This window comes from Ambystoma mexicanum, chromosome 1q (assembly GCF_040938575.1).
Source record: "Ambystoma mexicanum isolate Mex_15411 chromosome 1q, UKY_AmexF1_1, whole genome shotgun sequence".
Taxonomy (NCBI): domain Eukaryota; kingdom Metazoa; phylum Chordata; class Amphibia; order Caudata; family Ambystomatidae; genus Ambystoma; species Ambystoma mexicanum.
This window is the reverse complement of record NC_090922.1, coordinates 10,293,200-10,312,995: the sequence shown is the minus strand read 5'-3', so window position 1 is coordinate 10,312,995 and position 19,796 is coordinate 10,293,200. Positions and strand designations below refer to the sequence as shown.

At 49.1% G+C, this 19,796-nt stretch overlaps 1 protein-coding gene across 3 annotated transcripts in view; it reads left to right on the top strand.

Moving 5' to 3' along the window:
- CADM3 (cell adhesion molecule 3) overlaps nucleotides 1-19,796 on the top strand; it is a 1,437,124-nt gene that overhangs the window by 857,033 nt on the left and 560,295 nt on the right. For all 3 annotated transcript variants that reach the window (XM_069635417.1, XM_069635418.1, XM_069635416.1), the window contains exon 7: nucleotides 16,856-17,028. In XM_069635417.1, coding sequence (XP_069491518.1) covers nucleotides 16,856-17,028 — 173 coding nt within the window. The remainder of the gene's footprint in view (nucleotides 1-16,855; nucleotides 17,029-19,796) is intronic.

The window sequence follows — 19,796 nt, the reverse complement described above, 5'->3', positions numbered from 1 at the left end:
TGGGGTTCCAAATTGGCGTCATCATGTGTGTGCTCAGAGGGTAGGCACTGTCCCCTGGGGAGGTGGTGATGGGGATCATTAGTGGGGTAGTGACATTACTCTGTATCTGTCATGCATGCGTGTGCTGTGGCATTTATACTCACCAAGCAGCCATGCATCGCCATGCCGCCCAGCTTCCATGTCCCGGTTTAGAGTTGACATCCTGTAAATGAAGCAGTCGTGGGTGGACCCTGGATAGTTGGCATATACTGAGGTGATGATTCCCTTGCCATCACATACTACCTGGACGTTGATGGAATGCCAGTGCTTGCGGTTTCGATAGATGTGCTCAGATGCCCTGGGGGGACGTAGAGCCACATGGGTGCAATCAATGGCACCTAGCACTTTGGGGAATTGGGCCACCCTGTAGAAATCCTGGCTGACAGGCTGCCTTTCTGCAGGTGTTCTGAGCAGGTATATGTGCCTGCGGACTGATGGGCGTGCAGTGATGATGGCCAACACCTGGTGTAGGCACCGTGACAGCGTGGCCTGTGACACCCGCCCCCCACTATGTCACTTGTCCGCTGAAATGATCCGGTATCCAAGAAGTGCAGTACATTGAGGACCTTCTCCAGGGGGCTCAGCGCTTGGGAGCACAGGGTGGGTGATGTGAGGTCATCCTCCCACTCACTGACCAGGTCGAGTATTATGTGAGGTGGAAACCTGTACCTCCCATACACCTGGTCATCAGGCATACCAAAAAGGCTGGTTCTGGGTGTGAAGATTCTGGCCCTGACTATCCTCCTCCTCCTCCTGCGGTATCCCATGGCCACTGCTGCTAGGAACGGTATATTCATCCTGGCGTCTGAGCTTGTTTGTTGTTTGCGCACACTTTTAGGCTGCGCGGGACGTGCGCCTGCTTCATGCTGGCGTACGTGTTTCCGGATTGGACCTTTTTTTTGGCACGTTGTAGGCGACCGTGTAAATCTTCCCGCCCACCCCAGGAATACACGTAACACGCGCGTGTGGAAGTTAACGCGAACCCCGTAATACACGTACCCTGCTGATATCGCGTGTGGAAGTTAACGCGAACCCCGTAATACACATACCCTGCTGATATCGCATGTGGAAGTTCACGCGGACCCATAATACACGTACCCTGATGAAATCGTGTGTAAGACTACCCGCGCACCCCTGAAATACACGTACCCAGGCAAATAGCACTGCTGGGGGGTGGGGGTGCAGGGAGACATGAGTGGGGGCCTGGTGGAGGGTGCCCCTGGATGCTGGGGGGTGGGGGTGCTGGGAGACATGAGTGGGGGCCTGGCGGAGGGTGCCCCTGGATGCTGGGGGGTGGGGGTGCAGGGGGACATGAGTTGGACATGAGTGGGGCCTGGTGGAGGGTGCCCCTGACTGCTGGCGGGTGGCGGTGCAGGGGGACATGAGTTGGACATGAGTGGGGGCCTGGTGGAGGGTGCCCCTGGATGCTGGGGGGTGGGGGTGCAGGGAGACATGAGTGGGGGCCTGGTGGAGGGTGCCCCTGGATGCTGGGGGGTGGGGGTGCTGGGAGACATGAGTGGGGGCCTGGTGGAGGGTGCCCCTGGATGCTGGGGGGTGGGGGTGCAGGGGGGCATGAGTGGGGGCCTGGTGGAGGGTGCCCCTGACTGCTGGGGGGTGGGGGTGCAGGGGGACATGAGTTGGACATGAGTGGGGCCTGGTGGAGGGTGCCCCTGGATGCTGGGGGGTGGGGGTGCAGGGAGACATGAGTGGGGGCCCGGTGGAGGGTGCCCCTGACTGCTGGGGGGTGGGGGTGCAGGGGGACATGAGTTGGACATGAGTGGGGCCTGGTGGAGGGTGCCCCTGGATGCTGGGGGGTGGGGGTGCTGGGAGACATGAGTGGGGCCTGGTGGAGGGTGCACCTGGATGCTGTGGGGTGGGGGTGCAGGGAGACATGAGTGGGGGCCTGGTGGAGGGTGCCCCTGGATGCTGGGGGGTGGGGGTGCTGGGAGACATGAGTGGGGGCCTGGTGCAGGGTGCCCCTGGATGCTGGGGTGTGGGGGTGCTGGAAGACATGAGTGGGGGCCTGGTGGAGGGTGCCCCTGGATGCTGGGGGGTGGAGGTGCTGGGAGACATGAGTGGGGGCCTGGTGGAGGGTGCCCCTGACTGCTGGGGGTGGGGGTGCAGGGGGACATGAGTTGGACATGAGTGGGGCCTGGTGGAGGGTGCCCCTGGATGCTGGGGGGTGGGGGTGCAGGGGGACATGAGTGGGGGCCTGGTGGAGGGTGCCCCTGGATGCTGGGGGGTGGGGGCGCTGGGTGACATGAGTGGGGGGCCTGGTGGAGGGTGCCCCTGGATGCTGGGGGGTGGGGGTGCTGGGAGACATGAGTGGGGGCCTGGTGGAGGGTGCCCCTGGATGCTGGGGGGTGGGGGTGCTGGGGGCCTGGTGGAGTGTGCCCCTGACTGCTGGGGGGTGGGGGTGCTGGGAGACATGAGTGGGGGCCTGGTGGAGGGTGCCCCTGGATGCTGGGGGGTGGGGTTGCAGGGAGACATGAGTGGGGGCCTGGTGGAGGGTGCCCCTGGATGCTGGGGGTGGGGCTGCTGGGAGACATGTGTGGGGGCATGGTGGAGGGTGCCCTGCACTGCTGGGGAGTGGGGGCGCTGGGAGACATGAGTGGGGGCCTGGTGGACGGTGCCCCTCATTGCTTGGGTGTGGGGGTGCAGGTGGACATGAGTTGGACATGAGTGGGGCCTGGTGGAGGGTGCCCCTGACTGCTGGGGGGGGGTGCTGGGGGACATGAGTGGGGGCCTGGTGGAGGGTGCCCCTACTGCAAGGTGACATGTGGGTTGGCTGGGGGGCATGGCCAAGGTGGATGGGCTGCCTGTGGGACATGTGCAGGGTGCATGGTAGTCCCCTGTGGTGTGGGCCGCTTGCAGGGGCTGTGGAGGGTGTAGAGGGAACAGCTGGGAGGACCCACACGGCCAATTCACGTGTAGGACTCCCCGGCACCCCCGAAATACACGTAGGCTGCTGGATTCGCATGTGGAATTTCCCGCGCACCCGGGGTACACATAACCTGCTGGAATCGCGTGTGGAACTTCACGCACACACCGAAATACACGTACCCTGCAAATTTGCGTGTGAAACTTCCCACGCACCTTGGAATACACGTACCCTGCTGAAATCGCGTGTGAAACTTCACGCGCACCCCGAAATACACGTACCACGGAAAATCGCGTGTGGAACTTCCCACGCACCCCGAAATACACGTACCCAGGCCAATTGCGTGTGGAACTTCCCGCGCACCCCGAAATACACGCACACGCTATTTTTCACACAGCGGGTGTCCGTGTTTGTCGGTACCCCTTTGCACCTCATTTGTCCTAGAGGGCCACATTATGGATCATTCATCATAGCTGTATATAGGTGCTTTTTGTAAGCGCACATTTTGGCACACATTTATTTCAGGCGCAGGGAGGCTACCGCCTGCTTTCTTGTGGCGGACTTGTTTGGCCTTGTGCGCGTCTTTGACCATGTGCTGGTTTGCCCTATTCGATTCCATGAATACGAGTTGTAGGCGAGCGTGTGGGTGTTCTGCGCACTTGCCTCCTGTACTTCCCCCGTGACGCCCATATTTTCACGCGTTGTTCCCCATTCCGAATGTTACGCCCCATGTTCCGCCTACTTTTGTTATGTGCGGCGCGCTATGTGCGATTTCGCTGTGGCCATGGCGCTCGCCGTTGGATGACCTGTGCGCTGGCGTGCGCCGCGCACTTTTTCAGCGCACATCCAATATTTTTCTCGCGCACGGACTTCCATGAATCGATGTGCGCTGGTTTCCCTGCGATTTTTGCACTTGCACTGCGATTCGCACGTTTTGGCACCTCTGCGCCAGAATTTTCGGCGCACATTAATTCCATGAATCGGCCTGTCAGTTTACCTACTCGACCTGTGAGAAATGCACCCAACCCGTGGCAACGGATGACAAAAAATGTAAATCAGCTTATGGTAAAATGGTGCATGTCACCACACACCAGCTTTAGCACACTGCTCCCACCCAGAGGCCAAAACTGCAGTTATCCGTAGATAAGTGGAAACCTTCCATTCATTAATAATACAATTTGTGCATAAGAAACGCCAACACAATCCTTTCCAAAAAACAACCCTACTCAAAGGGCATGTATTCTAGACAAAAGATGTTAAAGTTCATTTATTTTATTCATCAGTCAAATATCATTGTGAAAAAAGCATTTACAAAAACTCACATGAAACACATTGACTTATCTATTAAAAACCAAATCTAGAAAGGCACATATCACACCAACCAGTGATCACATTTCACACATCATTTCTCACATCCACTTTCATCCCCATTCATACAAACAACCATTCGTACTTGTGCAAAAACCCCAATTTTAATGATTCAGTTCTGTAATGAGAACTCCCATCTGCTTGAGCGTTATTCCTTATCTATTAAGAGTGCATAGTTGACCGTTTTTTTTCCAAGAATATGAAAAAGGGTAAATGTTCGAAAATGCTTGCTTTTAAACATATGTCAATCACCACATTTTATATAAACCCCAGTTCGAACCAACTTTAGAAGGAATGGGCTCAATGGTGATGTCTACTCGAGTTTCGGGCAACTAGACAGACATGTACAATTTCTATCTAGTGCACCTCATCAGGACAATATACATTTTGAAAAAACAAACAGTTCTTATTGCAGTAATTCGAGTTGGTGTGTATTGAATGTTGTCCAATGTTCAATATAAAAATTCTTCCCGTTTACAGAGTCCCATGCTCTTGTAGGTCAAATGTGTTACTGCGGAAGCCACTGTAGTTTTTTTGGATCTGCTGTGCACAACTGTATCCCAAATTGTGTTGTGCTGCCTTCAAATGGATGTGCTCCATGTGGTTGTTCTATCCTGGCCCCAGCAGTGGAGTGGTGCTTCCTTGGTTAGGGGTGCTAATTATATCTTGCAGATACGTCAATTTTCTCCATATAGAATTCACCTCGCCAGGTCCTAGGTCCAGCCCAAACGGCTCGGGGAGATATTAGCATCAATTTACGGTCACTGTGTGTGACTCCAAGCGGACCTTTGCTCCGTTTTCTACCCCGTACTGTGTGTGTGTCCTCGGGCACTCATATATTTGCTTTGTCTGCGAACCTGACACGCATAGTGTGTACTGCTCCAAGTACGCCAGCCATTCTCAGTGACACTTGCATTTGACATTTACTGCAAACAAATTAAATGTTAAATAAAAGTGTCAAACATCCTCAGCAAATGGTACTCTGGATGAGTGTCTGTAAAATGTAAAAGGTTAGCTGCATGAATGGACAAAAAGATAACATCTATATGATAAAAAGAATCTGAAAACAGTTTGGCCAGCACTCTAATGCAGGTAAGAATATATAATGCAATCATAATCATAGAGTAAAGCGAACTCTGAAGGCTAACTACAGTGTATGGTATTGCAGTAGATCTGTAGATCTACAGACTGGATGGAACTTGTGATCACAGCTTTGCGGAAACATTTAGTTAGCTTTGTGTATTCATTATGTAAGAGGTAAGAAGGTAAGAGACTAAGCAGAGTGGATGACGTAGCAGGCAGACAACTGGGAAAATTAGGTGGAATATTTCTTTTTTCTGCCATCTCACTCTCAGGGTAGCTGGTATAAAACAACAGGGTGATAATGTCAGCGAGTATGGGATCAGCTCATGGGTTGAGCATCAGTTGCAAAAATGTATATGCATTGAGCATGTCACAGACCTAGGTTTTCCACCAATGCATTTGGCTGTGTGATCATGTACATTTGCAAAAGTGTTCACTCATCAATGTAATGCATCTCCCCCAATTAAATGAAATATAGTTGAAACTATGATATTTAGATGTACTAACTGTAAGGAACTCATGGTGGAAATAGTAAAGACAGGCACAAGTGATCAAAGTTCAAGGGTGTTTATTGAACATTGAATGCAGGGTGGAAAAACGCATAATCTAAACCTAAATCTAAAATGGGAGCAAGCATTGACCATCAAATAAAAAAATAAGGCAGTCCTAGTGGTGTTGTCTCAAATAAAAAGGGACTATAATAAGAAACCTATTCTATGTCAAGACGGAGGCGAGCATTATGCTTCATCTTCTTATTTATTAGCTCTCCAGCAGTTTCAACACATCAAATAAAATGTCCATCTTTCAGATGAAACAAAACATTTTTTTTTCAAAACTTCCTTTCAAAAACTTCATTTCCCATCGACCTAGGCCCTGTTCCCAGTGTCCTGGTCATGTGACCTAGTCCTTCCTCTTCCTGTAACCTCTCTTCTTTTCCTGCTCTCCAGAGATAAGTACCCTTTAACTTAGTTGCGTATTGTGTCAGCATTTGTTTTGGGTTTGTTGTGGTAAATGGACAAATAATGGCGTTTTCATGATAACCCAATATTAGGACAGTGCGCAGGGACCGCTTAGAGTAGAGAGGATTTGGTAATCCGTCATTATAACGTTATTCGGTGGCCCCGTGCTGCAGTATCAGCACTCCAGGGGCTGGCCTGAGGCCGTGGCAGCTCACTCGTGTCGCTCGCGAGTGAACGAGGAGCCCCCACCCTCGTGGGGGAGGAGCGAGGGATGCGGAGAAGCCTGCTGCTGCGGCTTCGGTCGCGAGCAGCAGGCGCGAAGGAGCGCGAGCCCCCACCCTCACGGGGGCGGAGTCAGTGCCCAGACGCGTATGAGCATCGGAGGGAGAAACGCTCACCCGGCCCCCACCCTCGCGGAGGCGGGGCGTAAAGCAGAAGAACACGGCGAATAGAGTGAGGGAGCGCGAGGTCCCCTCCCTTGGGAAGGAGGGGCTAAACGCTTCGCGGGCATTGCGCCCCGCTCTCCCTGCAGTGACAGATCGTAAAACATTACCGGAGAAGCAGATTACACGCTTCTATGACGTTTAAATACATAAATACGTCCTCAGCTCAGATAAAGAGCGTATTGTGAACTCAGTGCTTACACTGAAGGATAAAGAAGCTGCTTGGCAGCCAGGTGCAGCCTCAAGAGAGGAGAGTGAGAAGTGGACGTGCCACTACACCTGTCCAGGTACTATCAGGCACCTACCAGCACATACCATGGCTGAATTTGAATGGAGTGAGGAGGAGCAGGAAGCCACATACTCTGAAGACTTGGCTCAAAGCTTCAAAGACGTATTGGGCGAATCACTCATAGAGGCAGTGGCTCTAGGAGTTAGACCCCTGCAGGAACGCCTGCAGACGATTGAGACATTCCTGAGTCAAAAAGACAGAAGCACCACACCAATAGCAAGCACGTCCACCAGGGCCGCGCCGGAGAGCCCTCAGGGGTGTATTAAGGCCCGGAAGATCACAAACTCTTCTGACCCCCCGGGCCAATTTGAAGGGGCGAATCCAAAGGCCCCAGAGGCGACCAACGCTTTCAATAGGCTGAAAGAAGCCTTCATGTCCAAGTCGGGGGTGCCGAGCCTCATGACCCCCTACCCAGGGGAAGAGAATATGGGAGACACGGGAGAGGAGGTCCCTCAAGAAGAGGAACCCGTGGAATCTCCGACATCCTCGCAAGAGGAAGGGGATAAGGACAGAGATGAAGGGAGTTTACCGCCTCCGAAAAAGAGACTGAGAAAATTGAACAATATAGAAGAGGAGACCTCAGATATGTTTCAGCCGGAGGAGATTAGAAACCCGAGATCCCCGGAATGGGCGCCCTCCCCAAGAGTGGCACGATACATGACGCAGAGGCTGCGCAAGGCTCTGGAAAAGGAAGTGAGGCAAAGGATGAGGGCGGAATGCCCCAGACCTGAACTCCCAGGAAAGGTTACAGAAGCACCAGAATTGGAACCTAAAATGCTAGCTTTTGTGGCTAAATCGAACAGAGACCCTAGGAAAGGGATCGATAGCTCCTGGAGGAGTTGCCAGGAGAAGGTCCTGGATCTAGCGGGCCCTCTGGCCAAGATCATGGACCTGGCAGAACGAGCGAAGGATACGGGGGAAGAAATTGACCCGGAAGTGCTGGCGAACTGGGCTCAAAGAGCCGTATGCCTGCTAGGTAACGCAAACTGTGCGATATCCTCGGAGCGCAGAAGAGGACTGCTATTGAAAATAGATCAGAAGTTGGGAGACCTGTCCTCTTACGAGGCAGGTGAAGCTGCGCAAGGGCTACTGTTCGGTGAGACTTTCGGAAAAGAGATGGGGAGGTTCGTAGGGACCTACACCTCATTGGAGAAAGCACAAGCCTCCATAAGAAAGATTTTTCCCAGCAGGGTTTTTGGAGGGACCGGTCGCTTCAGAGGCCGAGCGACCGGTCGCTATCAGACGTCCAGAAGGCCTCAATCGAACAGAGCACACTATTGGGAAGATAAGAAGCCAGACACTTTCTTCCAACCCAGAGGTCGTTTCCTCAGAGGAAAGTGAGGCAGAGGACAAGGAAGAGGAAAGTACGCCCCAACAGGTGAGGACATCTGCTTATCCTGCAGTAGGGGGGAGGACAGCGAAGTACTGGGAAAACTGGCGTGCGCTTTCCAGCGACGCTTGGGTGCTTCAGTCAGTCAGGGGCCTACACATACAATTTACACAGACCCCAATCCAGTACAAGGCCCCCAGATCAATAGTAGCAGCGCGAGCAGAGACAGACTTGTTGCAAACAGAACTACAGAGCCTAGCGGAGAAACGGGCCATCGAGCCATGTGTAGCTCCGAAATTCATAAGCAATATGTTCCTGGTCCACAGAAAAGAGAAAGTGAGGCCAGTCATAAATTTGAAGGACTTGAACGAGTGGGTAGTTTACAACCACTTCAAGATGGAAGGGACTCACCAGCTGAGAGACACGCTCAGACAGGGCGACTGGCTCGCAAGAATAGACCTGAAAGACGCATATCTCACGATCCCAGTAGATCAGGAATACCGGCCTTTCCTGGCCTTCAACTGGGACGGGCAATTATGGCAGTTTGCCACGATGCCGTACGGACTAGCGTCAGCTCCCTGGGCATTTACGAAACTGATGAGGCCAGTAGCAGCAGCGATCAGGGAGAAAAGAATACGGATCATCATCTATCTAGACAATATCCTAATAATGGCAAGCAGCAAAAATGCGCTTCAATACCAGACCAGATGGGTTGCGAACCTATTGGCCTCTCTGGGATTCCTAGTGAACCAAGAGAAGTCGGAGACGGTACCAGCCAGGAGGATAGAATTCCTAGGCTTTATCATAGATACCAGGTCTGCGACCCTGGAGCTGCCGAACAGGAAGATCCGGGATATTCGAAGAGAAATAAGGAACTGCCTCGCCAGTCCGACCGCATCGCTGCGAACGATCGCAAGGATTGTGGGCCTGCTAGCGGCGTCAATCCAAGCGATATTCCCAGGGCCCCTACATTACCGAGTGCTCCAGAGGCTGAAAATCAGACACCTTCAGCAAGGGCTCAACTACCATCAGCTAGTGCCGCTAGACCAAGAGTCCAGAACAGAGCTAGAGTGGTGGCTCCAGAACAGGGAGGTATGGAACGGCAGAGCCATTTTCGGCGACCGCCCTGACATGGTGATAGAATTGGATGCCAGCAGAGGAGGCTGGGGAGCTCGATGTGGAGAACTCCAAACGGGAGGCAGATGGAGCTCGGAGGAGCTCAAGCTGCACATAAACTGCCTGGAACTTTTGGCCGGCTCTTTTGCGATCAAGGCCTTCACCAAGGACAAAGTAAATTCATGTATACTACTGAAGATGGACAACATCTCAGCAGTCAGATACATAAATCACTTAGGTGGGACGAAGTCCAGATTGTTAGCGGAGATAGCCAAGGACTTCTGGCACCCCTGTCTGGAGTCAGGAACAGCAGTGACGGCAGAGTATCTACCAGGCGCCCAGAATGTAGTGGCAGACTGGAACTCCAGACATCTAACAGACTCCAGCGACTGGAGGCTGACAGAGCAACCTTCCAACAGATAGAGAAGCTCTGGGGGCCGATTCACGCAGATCTATTTGCGTCCAGACTGAACGCTCAGAAGAGCAGATTTTTCAGCTGGAGGCTAGACCCAGCAGCAGCAGGGACAGATGCCTTTCTGCAAGATTGGAGAGGACAGACAGTATATGCGTTTCCTCCTTTTATAATGATAAGCAGAGCTTTAACGAAAGTTCGCAGGGAGGCAGCGAATCTGATAATAATAGTCCTGATATGGAAGTCGCAAGTCTGGTTCCCAGCATTGATGGAACTGATAGCCGACTATCCACGAGTGTTGCCGCAAGGAGAAGACCTTCTCACGGACCCAGCTGGGTCGTATCACCCTCTGAGAGTGAAGGATAGCAGGAGACGTTGGAATCTCCCGGGAATTTCGGCACAAGCTGCGAGCCTCATCGCAGAGTCATGGGCTCCGTCGACTCGAAGGAGCTACGACGCAGCATGGAACAGATGGTCAAGGTGGTGCAAAAGGAGAGGTTTTCATCCCGTTTCTGCCCCTCTAGTAGAGATTCTGAATTTCCTAGCAGAACCTCTGCAGGACGGCAAAGCGTACCACACGATAGGGGTATATAGATCTGCAATATCAGCAGGTCATATGCCTATTGAAGGAGTACCAGTGGGAGAGAACGTGGCAGTGATCAGACTCCTGAAAGGGATAAGATGTAGAAAGCCACGGCAGCCAAGGTATAAATCTCTATGGGACGTAACAGTCGTGCTTCGATTATTGGCAGACTGGCCCAGTAATAGATACCTATCGTTGGGAAGACTGTCGGAGAAGTTAGCAATGCTTCTGTGCATGATTTCATGTAGAAGAGTGGCAGATGTCAGAGCATTAGAAATAGACAAAATGGTATACGGACCAGACGGAGTGACTTTCCATCTGGCCAGGAGAACGAAGACAGATTCCTCATCAATAGCGTACCCGTATATGCAGGATCATCCTAAATGGTGCGTAGCCGCATGCATAAGAGAGTATGTAAATAAGACGGCTGAGCTGAGACCGTCGGGGACGAAGCAGTTACTGATAGCGCGCAGGAAGCCGCATAAGGGCGTAGCGACAGCCACTATAGCGAGATGGGTTAGAGAAGTTATGACCCTAGCAGGGATAGACATGGCGAAATTTGGAGCACACTCTGTGCGAGGAGCAGGGGCATCCAAAGCACTGCGGCAGGGTGCAACGTTACAGGATATTCTGAAAGCAGCCGATTGGGCGAGTGATAACATGTTCAGAACATTTTACTTTAAGCCAATTAACACACTGGCAGAAGATATGGTAAGAAGCTTTGAACAAGCATAATGCTCGCCTCCGTCTTGAGATAGAATGAAGATTCCCCCTGCTAATAGCGCAGGGAGCTCTTGATTCTATTAAAGACAAGGAGGCGAGCATTAATTTCCCGCCCTAGATACACGGGAGAGTGATAAAGGATGACAATGTAATGCTAGGATATGTACTGAATGAATAACAAGTTTGTCCCCCAGAATAGGGTGTGTATCCGCCACCCTAACATGTACTGTTCTTTCCGTCTTAGGAGAAGATCAGAAGAACGGCTGAGTACGTTCAAGAAGAGAACAGGAAGCATTGATCAAGGTCGCAAGTTTGAATGCGAGGGATCGTTTTGCAGTTCTACAGTTCAGAGACTTTCCGGAACAAGTTGACAGTTCAGGAATGGTTACGATTGCAGTTGTAAAGCAGTCAAAGAAGAGGAGGTTACAGGAAGAGGAAGGACTAGGTCACATGACCAGGACACTGGGAACAGGGCCTAGGTCGATGGGAAATGAAGTTTTTGAAAGGAAGTTTTGAAAAAAAAAAATGTTTTGTTTCATCAGAAAGATGGACATTTTATTTGATGTGTTGAAACTGCTGGAGAGCTAATAAATAAGAAGATGAAGCATAATGCTCGCCTCCTTGTCTTTAATAGAATCAAGAGCTCCCTGCGCTATTAGCAGGGGGAATCTTCATTGTCAAACCTTACAATGAATACAAAAAGGATGTGGGGTAGTTTTCAGAAGAAAGAAAGAAGTGTTCTCAAATAATATATCAGGAGTCGATAGCCTGAGTCTTCCTTCTCCATGTTTTAAGCACAGGGTAAGGTGGGACCCTGGAGCACAGTATTCCCTCGAGCTTTCCCCAGCACGAGATGACAGTTCCGTTCCAGCTATCAGGGCCGTCGATTGCCAAGTCTCATTTCACTTGAAAGTCTCTTGCCTTCAAGGACATGACATATTCAAATAACAAAACAAATAAACAGTCTCTTTTTTCCATGGAGTTTGGGTGATGACTTTCACCCTGGGATTCCCCTCTTTTGGGTGCAAATCCCTCGAAAGTTCCTTAATGATATCAGGACCCCGCACAGCCACGTTCTCTCGCTGTGGAGGGCCTGTTAGGTTCTAAAGTAAAGTTCAAACAAAAAGTTCCTTCAACAAATGAAAGTTTGTTAGGGTGACAATAGTTCACTGGTGGGTCCCCCTCTTCTGGGCGCTGACCCCTCTCAAATCTTTCAGCTTCCCTCCACCTGGTTCACTATGGCTTGGGTCCCCCTCTTCTGGACGCTGACCCCTCTCAAATCTTTCAGCCTCCCTCTTCCAGGTTCACTATGGCTTCTTTGTCTGTCACTTATTTCAATGTCTTTCAGAACAGTTGATTGTGGACATTCCTCGGCCCGGTTCACGTCTGTCAACACACTGTTCCTTGGGACCTCTAGACTTTGCCCCCTCTTTGTTAGCATCCCTCGGTCGGGTTCATTCTTGCCACTTCGTTAGCATCCGTCGTTTGTGCTTATCGGCGTAGGCTTGCCTTGTGTACCTTTGACATCTGCTGGATGACATTTGTGCTATTCTTCGCAGTCTTATGTTCTCTTCCACAAAGGGTCAGCGAGCCTGGGGTGAAAAAGGCAAGGTTGTTTCTCTCCTCGCCACCCTCTCGATTCCCGCCACCTTTGTCTTTCTCTTGAACTGCCATGCCTGTATTAGCCATCCTGTCGTGCTCTCTGCTGTGCTCGCCTTGCTTGTCCAGTGCTCTTTTGCTCCACCTTTTATCCCTGTGGGGAAAGGGCTGTCAGGTGTGTGTGATTCAGGTTAATTGCCTGACTTTGCCTGACGCTGGGATTGGGACATGTTAGATACACGTCTTTGGGATTCGTCTGTTGTCTTTCATGGGGCAAAAGAGTGTTCATGTCAAAAAAGGGAGGGGTTAGTGTGTTTGAATGTCCTATGTGAGAGGATGGGGAAAAGGTGTTGAAGGAAGGGGATACTGCATCTCACCCATTGGTGTCCCACTCCCACTCCCCGAGGACCCCCCATCCAGGTGATCCTCCCTCACTGGTCCATCCCCAGGAACTGGATCCAATAGCTATGACCGTGTTCTGGCCACCTGGATGACACCTCCAGGTTTCTCACATAACCTACATTTTTCTGCAAAGCTTGAAGACAAAACAGTGTTTTACAGTAGCAATACCACAATAATGCATTATGTAACAACTTTTAAGAAGGAATTACATGACTCTTTTAAAAGAAAGTTAACACATACTGGTCTTTGTCAGACAGGATATAGTTAACGTAATAAAAGTATCATCCCAATTACACCTAGTTAATTATTTAAAAAGAAAATCTTGCCTACCACTCCCACAGAGGCCTTTGGCACTTAAGATTGGAGGAGTGGGATACTGCAGCATTCTCTCTACATTAGCCCCTTTGAACTTGCAGTGAACAGTGAAAAGAGAATGGAGAGAGGCAAGAGAGAAATGCTGAGTGAGCTGTGCTCTCATTGAACAGGGTAACTTAAACAGCTAGTTTTGCTACACAAGTGTCCATTTAATTAGCAAACCTACATAATTGATAGCAAATTGCTATGCACAACTGCTTATTTTATGCCTTGCGAAAGAGTTGTTACTGGGGATGTATATTTTGCAGTGTGAGGGTATGATCGTAGAGCGACAAGGTGAATTCCTTCACTGGTGTCACTGCACAAAAATTAGGCAACAACTTTGTGTGCAGAGGCCCTCCTTAACATGGTGCATCTGCTCCCAAAGTGGACAGACACTTTTTGCCATTTGGAGTCTGTTGTATTTATAACAACCTAAAATGTTAAAGTAACAAAGCATGGTTTAGTTTGGTCAGATTGATGGCTGTTTAGAGATTTTGTGGCACAACTATCACAGGAGTTAATTAGCATGCCTGCATTACGTCCATGTAAAAAGGTGTTTCTGGTAAATGGACAGTTAGACCGCAGTGTTTAATGATTGCATAGGTGTTAATCTAATCTTACAAGACTGGTTGCTCAGAGTTAGCGATGTGCATAAAAAAAAACACTTTAATATTTAACAAGGTGTAGTGGGGTATGTGATATGTTGCTTAGAATTGTGAAATTCTATTTAAAGAAAATAAACTACAATAAAACAATTTTTCTTCTAAAAACAAAACTTAATTTACTAATATTTTTAATGTCACCAGAAGTTATTTGCACCCAAGACATAAAATAAGACCAAGATTATGATATTGCAAAGGACACAAGGCAAGAGCTTGAAAACTCCAACTTGGGTCTTTAGAGGTGAGCCAATTGATATTGTACACTTGTTTACCTATTTGGGTATGTTGCTGAGTATTAGTTTGAACGATGCACTGAGAATTGCGCAATTGAGGATGAAAACTAAAAATGTGTCCGCGCAAGGCTCAATCGTACTCAAAAGGTATTTTCATTTTTCTATAAAGCCATTAGTAGATTTTTATAAAATGAAAACAGTGGCGATTCACATCTATGGCTCTCAGGTTTTCTTTGCAAATGCATTTTTGGTTTGGCCAAAGCTTGAGGGCTTATTCTGGAGGAGAATCTTGCGCCTTCAACATGGGACTTCGATGTTTGCTATAAGTTTTAAAGTAATCGTTATCTTCCCCTAGGGTCTCGATTTTAAGGGCATGGCAAATTGCATCCTAACAAATAGTGAAAGATTTGGGCCTCACAGAGGAAACTTTGCGTAAAAATCCAAATGCTGTTAAATTGAAACTTTGGAGGAGAGATTGGGAGGAAACATTGACTCAAAGATCACAACTGAAGAACAATCAGGACTCCTTGATGGAAAATAGAGTACACACCACTCTGCCAAAATATCTTAGAGAATTTTCTGTGCTGTTTTTATAGAACTCATGTTTTCGTTTAAACTTGTATTTGACCAAAGAGATTTTAATATTTAGGAGGTAGTGGGATAGAGCTGATCCGAGTTGTAGGTACTCCAATAGTGAAGTCTCTAATGAAGCTTTGCGTCAAATTTTTTAAGTGTAAGCGTCTGACTGCTAAGCGCACACAACAGTTTGGGAACACTTTTTGAAAAGTGTAAAACTAACAGTTCAGAAGATTGGTGGATGTTGTTTTACATGGGAGAACTTCTGAAAATGGTAATAGCACTGATCCAATTTTTCAAAGATGTCTTGCGTGAGCTTAATATTGTACCTAGAGTTTGTGAGAAAGTGGTTTACCTATTAAATTGTTTTTCCTTTTTTCTACTGTGCAAATTACGAACAAATGTTTTGTATGGTTCAATGAATACAATGAATAACGAATAACATATGCCGTTCTTAACTCTGATGTTAAGATTGTGTAATTGGGATTGTTTTATTGTTCACTGTTTGATCTATTATCTGTTTCGTATAGATGAAAAGTGTATTTAAAAACCAAGCACCTTATTAAAAAAAATGTAAAATAAAAAATCAGTGTCTGTAACGTGTAAAGGTTAGCTGCATGAATGGACACAAATGCATATAGATATGACAAAATAACTCGAAAAACAGTTTTCAGTGCTAGCCTCTGTGCAGCTGGGTGCAGTTAGTGTTACATAGGGCAGTGTCCCAAATATTGTATGCTTGACCCATAATTTGCTGCATGAGGAGAAGCTTCATAAATCAAAATGTTCACATGTTCAAGAAAAGTCATAATCTGAAACTAAGTACATAGTATGGTGTTGCGACAAGCAGGGTAATTGTCAACTTCAGGTGGACAAGATGGCCCTTGTCTGTTATTGGAATCGACTGTTTTCAATTTAGTGTTAAATACCAGTTTTGGGAGAGGGCAGGACCGCCAACGGCCCTTAGGCCTGAGCCAGGTTGGCCAGCGTCCCAGTCTTCTGCGCCCTTGAAAGCAGTATCAATCACTATTAGCGCTCAGAGCCGCCGTATGGGACGCTGATCATCTTTTCTGTTTTTAAGGGAGTCAGGCTTTGCGGAACTCATGCTTCCCTCAGTTTCAAACCCTGCGTTTGATGTAACTTAGCCCTGAGAGGCCAAAGCTCTCTCGACGCAGATACAGTATGAGTGTCCCTGATGAGCCTGAACGAGGGCATATTAGGGGATAGTCAGTTTAGCTAGTGAGGACAAATGATACATTTCACAGGCCTAAAGCAGTCTAGCACTTTCAACCTGTGTGTGGTCTTGTCAACAGGGGAAAAGGTGAGGAGTGCAGCAGTATGGTATGATATTGTAGTTTGTGGGAGTGGGGGTACATTTAACTTGCTTGTGGCTTGTGATGAAATTGGAAGTCGGTTTATGCAGGGCAGACAGACATGCAGGTTTCTCCCATTAATACCCACATGGCAGGCCAGCACTGGAGTCTTCTTTTTCTTTTTTTCTGCTCTTCATCTGAGTGGTGGTGTTTTTGTCTCTGTGGTGTCCTGTGAGCTTGTGATAGGAGGGGGAATTAGCTGTCCTCCAGATCTAGATTGAAGAGACGGATCTGTATGGATGTGTAGTGTTGCTTGTCCAATGAAATGGGGTTCAGATTCTGAGGGGCTGTGGGGACGGGGGCTAAGTATGCTGCATCTCACAGATAGTATTGAAATAGTGGAATCCATTATGTTGGTTTTTCATTTAGCATTTTGTGCTGATCTATTTCAACTTTTATTTCTGATCATGGCTTTCTCTGATTCCAGCCCACAAACCTACATATGGGAGAAGGAGGGAGGTGAGCTTCCACCCCAGTCCAGGCAGCAGGAGAATAATCTTGTCTTCCTCTTCCTCAATAAGAGTGACACCGGAGTTTATAAGTGCAAAGTTAGCAGTCTGATGGGCACTTTCATTGCCAAGCACATCTTGGACGTAAATGGTAAGTAAATGTTCTGCTTTAGTATTTTCATGCCTTTTGCTTTCAGTGCAGGGAGATGGTCTCATATGAGACTGAGCCCATAATACTGGCATCCCTGCTATTGCCTGCATCTTCATAACATATCTACATTTCATATTGAACTAAACACATCTACTGTGTTTTGTTCTTCATTATGCTCTTCCTCATTAAAAGCGACGGTAAGAGTTTACATACTCAAATGTTTTAGTCTTCTCTTTTCAAATTTAGTGAGACTGAGATTTGGGTCTGAGCTCACTTTGCATCCGTTCTGGTCACATCAAGATCTGTTAATATACAGATTAATTGTGCTGCCATGTGGCCAAAACCTAGGAGCATTAATGTCATTACCACTGATATGGACCTACGGCGTACTATATGCAGGTATTGTGCATCCACTCAGTGGTAAAACTACCTTTGAACACAATTTGAAGAGTGGTGCACAAGTGTGTGGCAGTGGGAGTGTACATACTTGGTCATGTGCAACATCTCATTGGGGTGAATTCCATATAAATTCATTCCTGATGCTTGTTAATCTGCTTAGAATCACATGCTGTGCATAGTCCGACATCCAGTGGTCACCGCAGAGTATTGCATTTTGTTTTTCGTAGTCGAAAAGGGGACGTCGACAAGGCGTGTCTGTAACACTATCCCTATAGTGACATGCAGTGTACCCACAATCCCTCACGCGTCGAGGTCCCTCAGATTGTTTTTTTCCGCCCAGTTATTGGTCGCCTTTATGTGGAGCTCCTCGAGAGACATTGCAAAATAATTCCTCGACCTTGGTCGTTTACTATATAATACCATATACATAGATCTCCCCCCCCCCCTCGACGTTGAAGCGGTCTCTGCGAGCAAGATCTTCGACGGAGGGACGAGCGGAGGAGATCCTTCGGCGCTGCCTCGCTGGCCTAACACAGTAGGGAGAGCGGGGTTGTGTGGTCATTTCTTTGTTTCACTCTAAGAATGCCTTTCTCTTTCCCCTCCCTCTCTTTCGAGGTCGTAATCACATTTCATATCCTCAGCTATGGAGAGGACTCCCTTTAGGTTTTGCCCGCGCTGCAAGGGCAAATTTACCTGGAAGGACAAGCACAAACAGTGTAACAGTTGCTTCCCCTCGATCACAAAGAGGACAGCTGTGGAGCCTGTAAGTTATTGAAACCCAAAACATTAAAAGACAGCAGGGTCAAAAGTTGGGCAGGCTATGCGATGTATAGGTCTGCCTCCTCGCCAGCTGCCGCCGTCGCCGAATGTGACGAGCAAAGTGATTACACGACCTCCGCTACGGAGGTTGTAGACCTCTCGAAGGAGCGTTCCCGCTCCTCGTCGTCGTCCGTCCCCGGCAAGCCCGGCTCATGCCCCGCTTATGGTGATGAACACCCCGGCGACAAGGACGAACACAGAAAAACACACAAGCACATACCCCACGGCACTCATTCGTCGAAGACGAAAGCAGCCATAGCGTCAACGGAGGCGTCGGGTCCACCGGCGCCTTCCGCCGAACGTAAGGGTCGCAAGCCCTCCCCGCAACCACTTCCGCAGCTGGCGACTGGGCTTTCTATAAATAAGGGCGGTAACCCCAAATCCTCAGGAGACGTGCCTCGCAAGAGTGCGCACGTCGCCAGTAAAGACTCGACACTGACTAGCGCGACGGCGCGCGATCCCTCGACGGAGAAACTGCTCTCCGAAAGCCTTGCGCATGTAGCTTCGAAGGACGGCCAGAGACGGACTGCGGATAACACGTCGAAAACCGCTCACAGGGCCAAAGAAACGCAGAGGACACCGGAGGGTAGGCTGGGACAGCTCCCACCGTCGACAGAAGACCCTAACCAGCAAGAAGGTTTCTCAGAAGGCGAAGGGACGTTATCTTCGACGCTATGGGACAGAACTAGGCAACTGCAAGGAGAGGAACCTCCCTTTTCACTCCCAGACCACTCTCGCCTACCTTACTGGACTGTAGAGAGGTTCCAGTCATGTATGGACAAGCTAGACAGGTTCATGGCCATCCCAGAAAATAGGACACCCAAGAGGCCAACGGAGGTACCCGAGGAGGGGCCAAGGGCTAAATACCCAAAGCACTTTAACCCCCTACAGGAAGACATGGACTCTTACGACCTCACTGAAGAGGATCCTCACTTCCAGGGAGAGGATGAATTTGTGTATAATGAAGACCTACAGGAGGAAGATGTTTTTCATGTAAGTGAAGAGAGCTACGGGGAGTACCCAGGTGAAGAAGGCGCACAGCCCTGGCAGTCACCATCAGGGTCTACAGACCCCGAAATTATAGACATTTCTTCTCCTCAGACCACACCGGTCAGGAACCCATCTCCAGTAGACGATCAGCCCACCTTCAATGCGTTACTGAAGAAGGCAGCAGCACATTTTGAAGTAGAAACTGGGGAGGTCACCCCAGATACTGATTTAATCGAAAGGATTATTAAGGAAAAACCTCCCACTAGTCAAACCATCCCTATCCTCGCCTCAGTTAAAAGATGACTCACCCCATCGCTGTCCACCCACGCGCTGGTAAGAGGGGTCAATCCAAGGATAGAGAAATTGGTCTCACCCTCTCAGTCAGACCCATTATATATCAGGGGTCACTCAGTCCCAGACTCCTTAGTGGTTACTAACACAAGGAAGAGGGCTGGGGTTCCACTGTCAACCAGCGAGGCACCCCCAGACAAGGAGGGGAAAAAACATTATGCCCTGGGCAAAAGAATTTCTGCCTCGGCAGCGTTTTCAATTAGAATTGC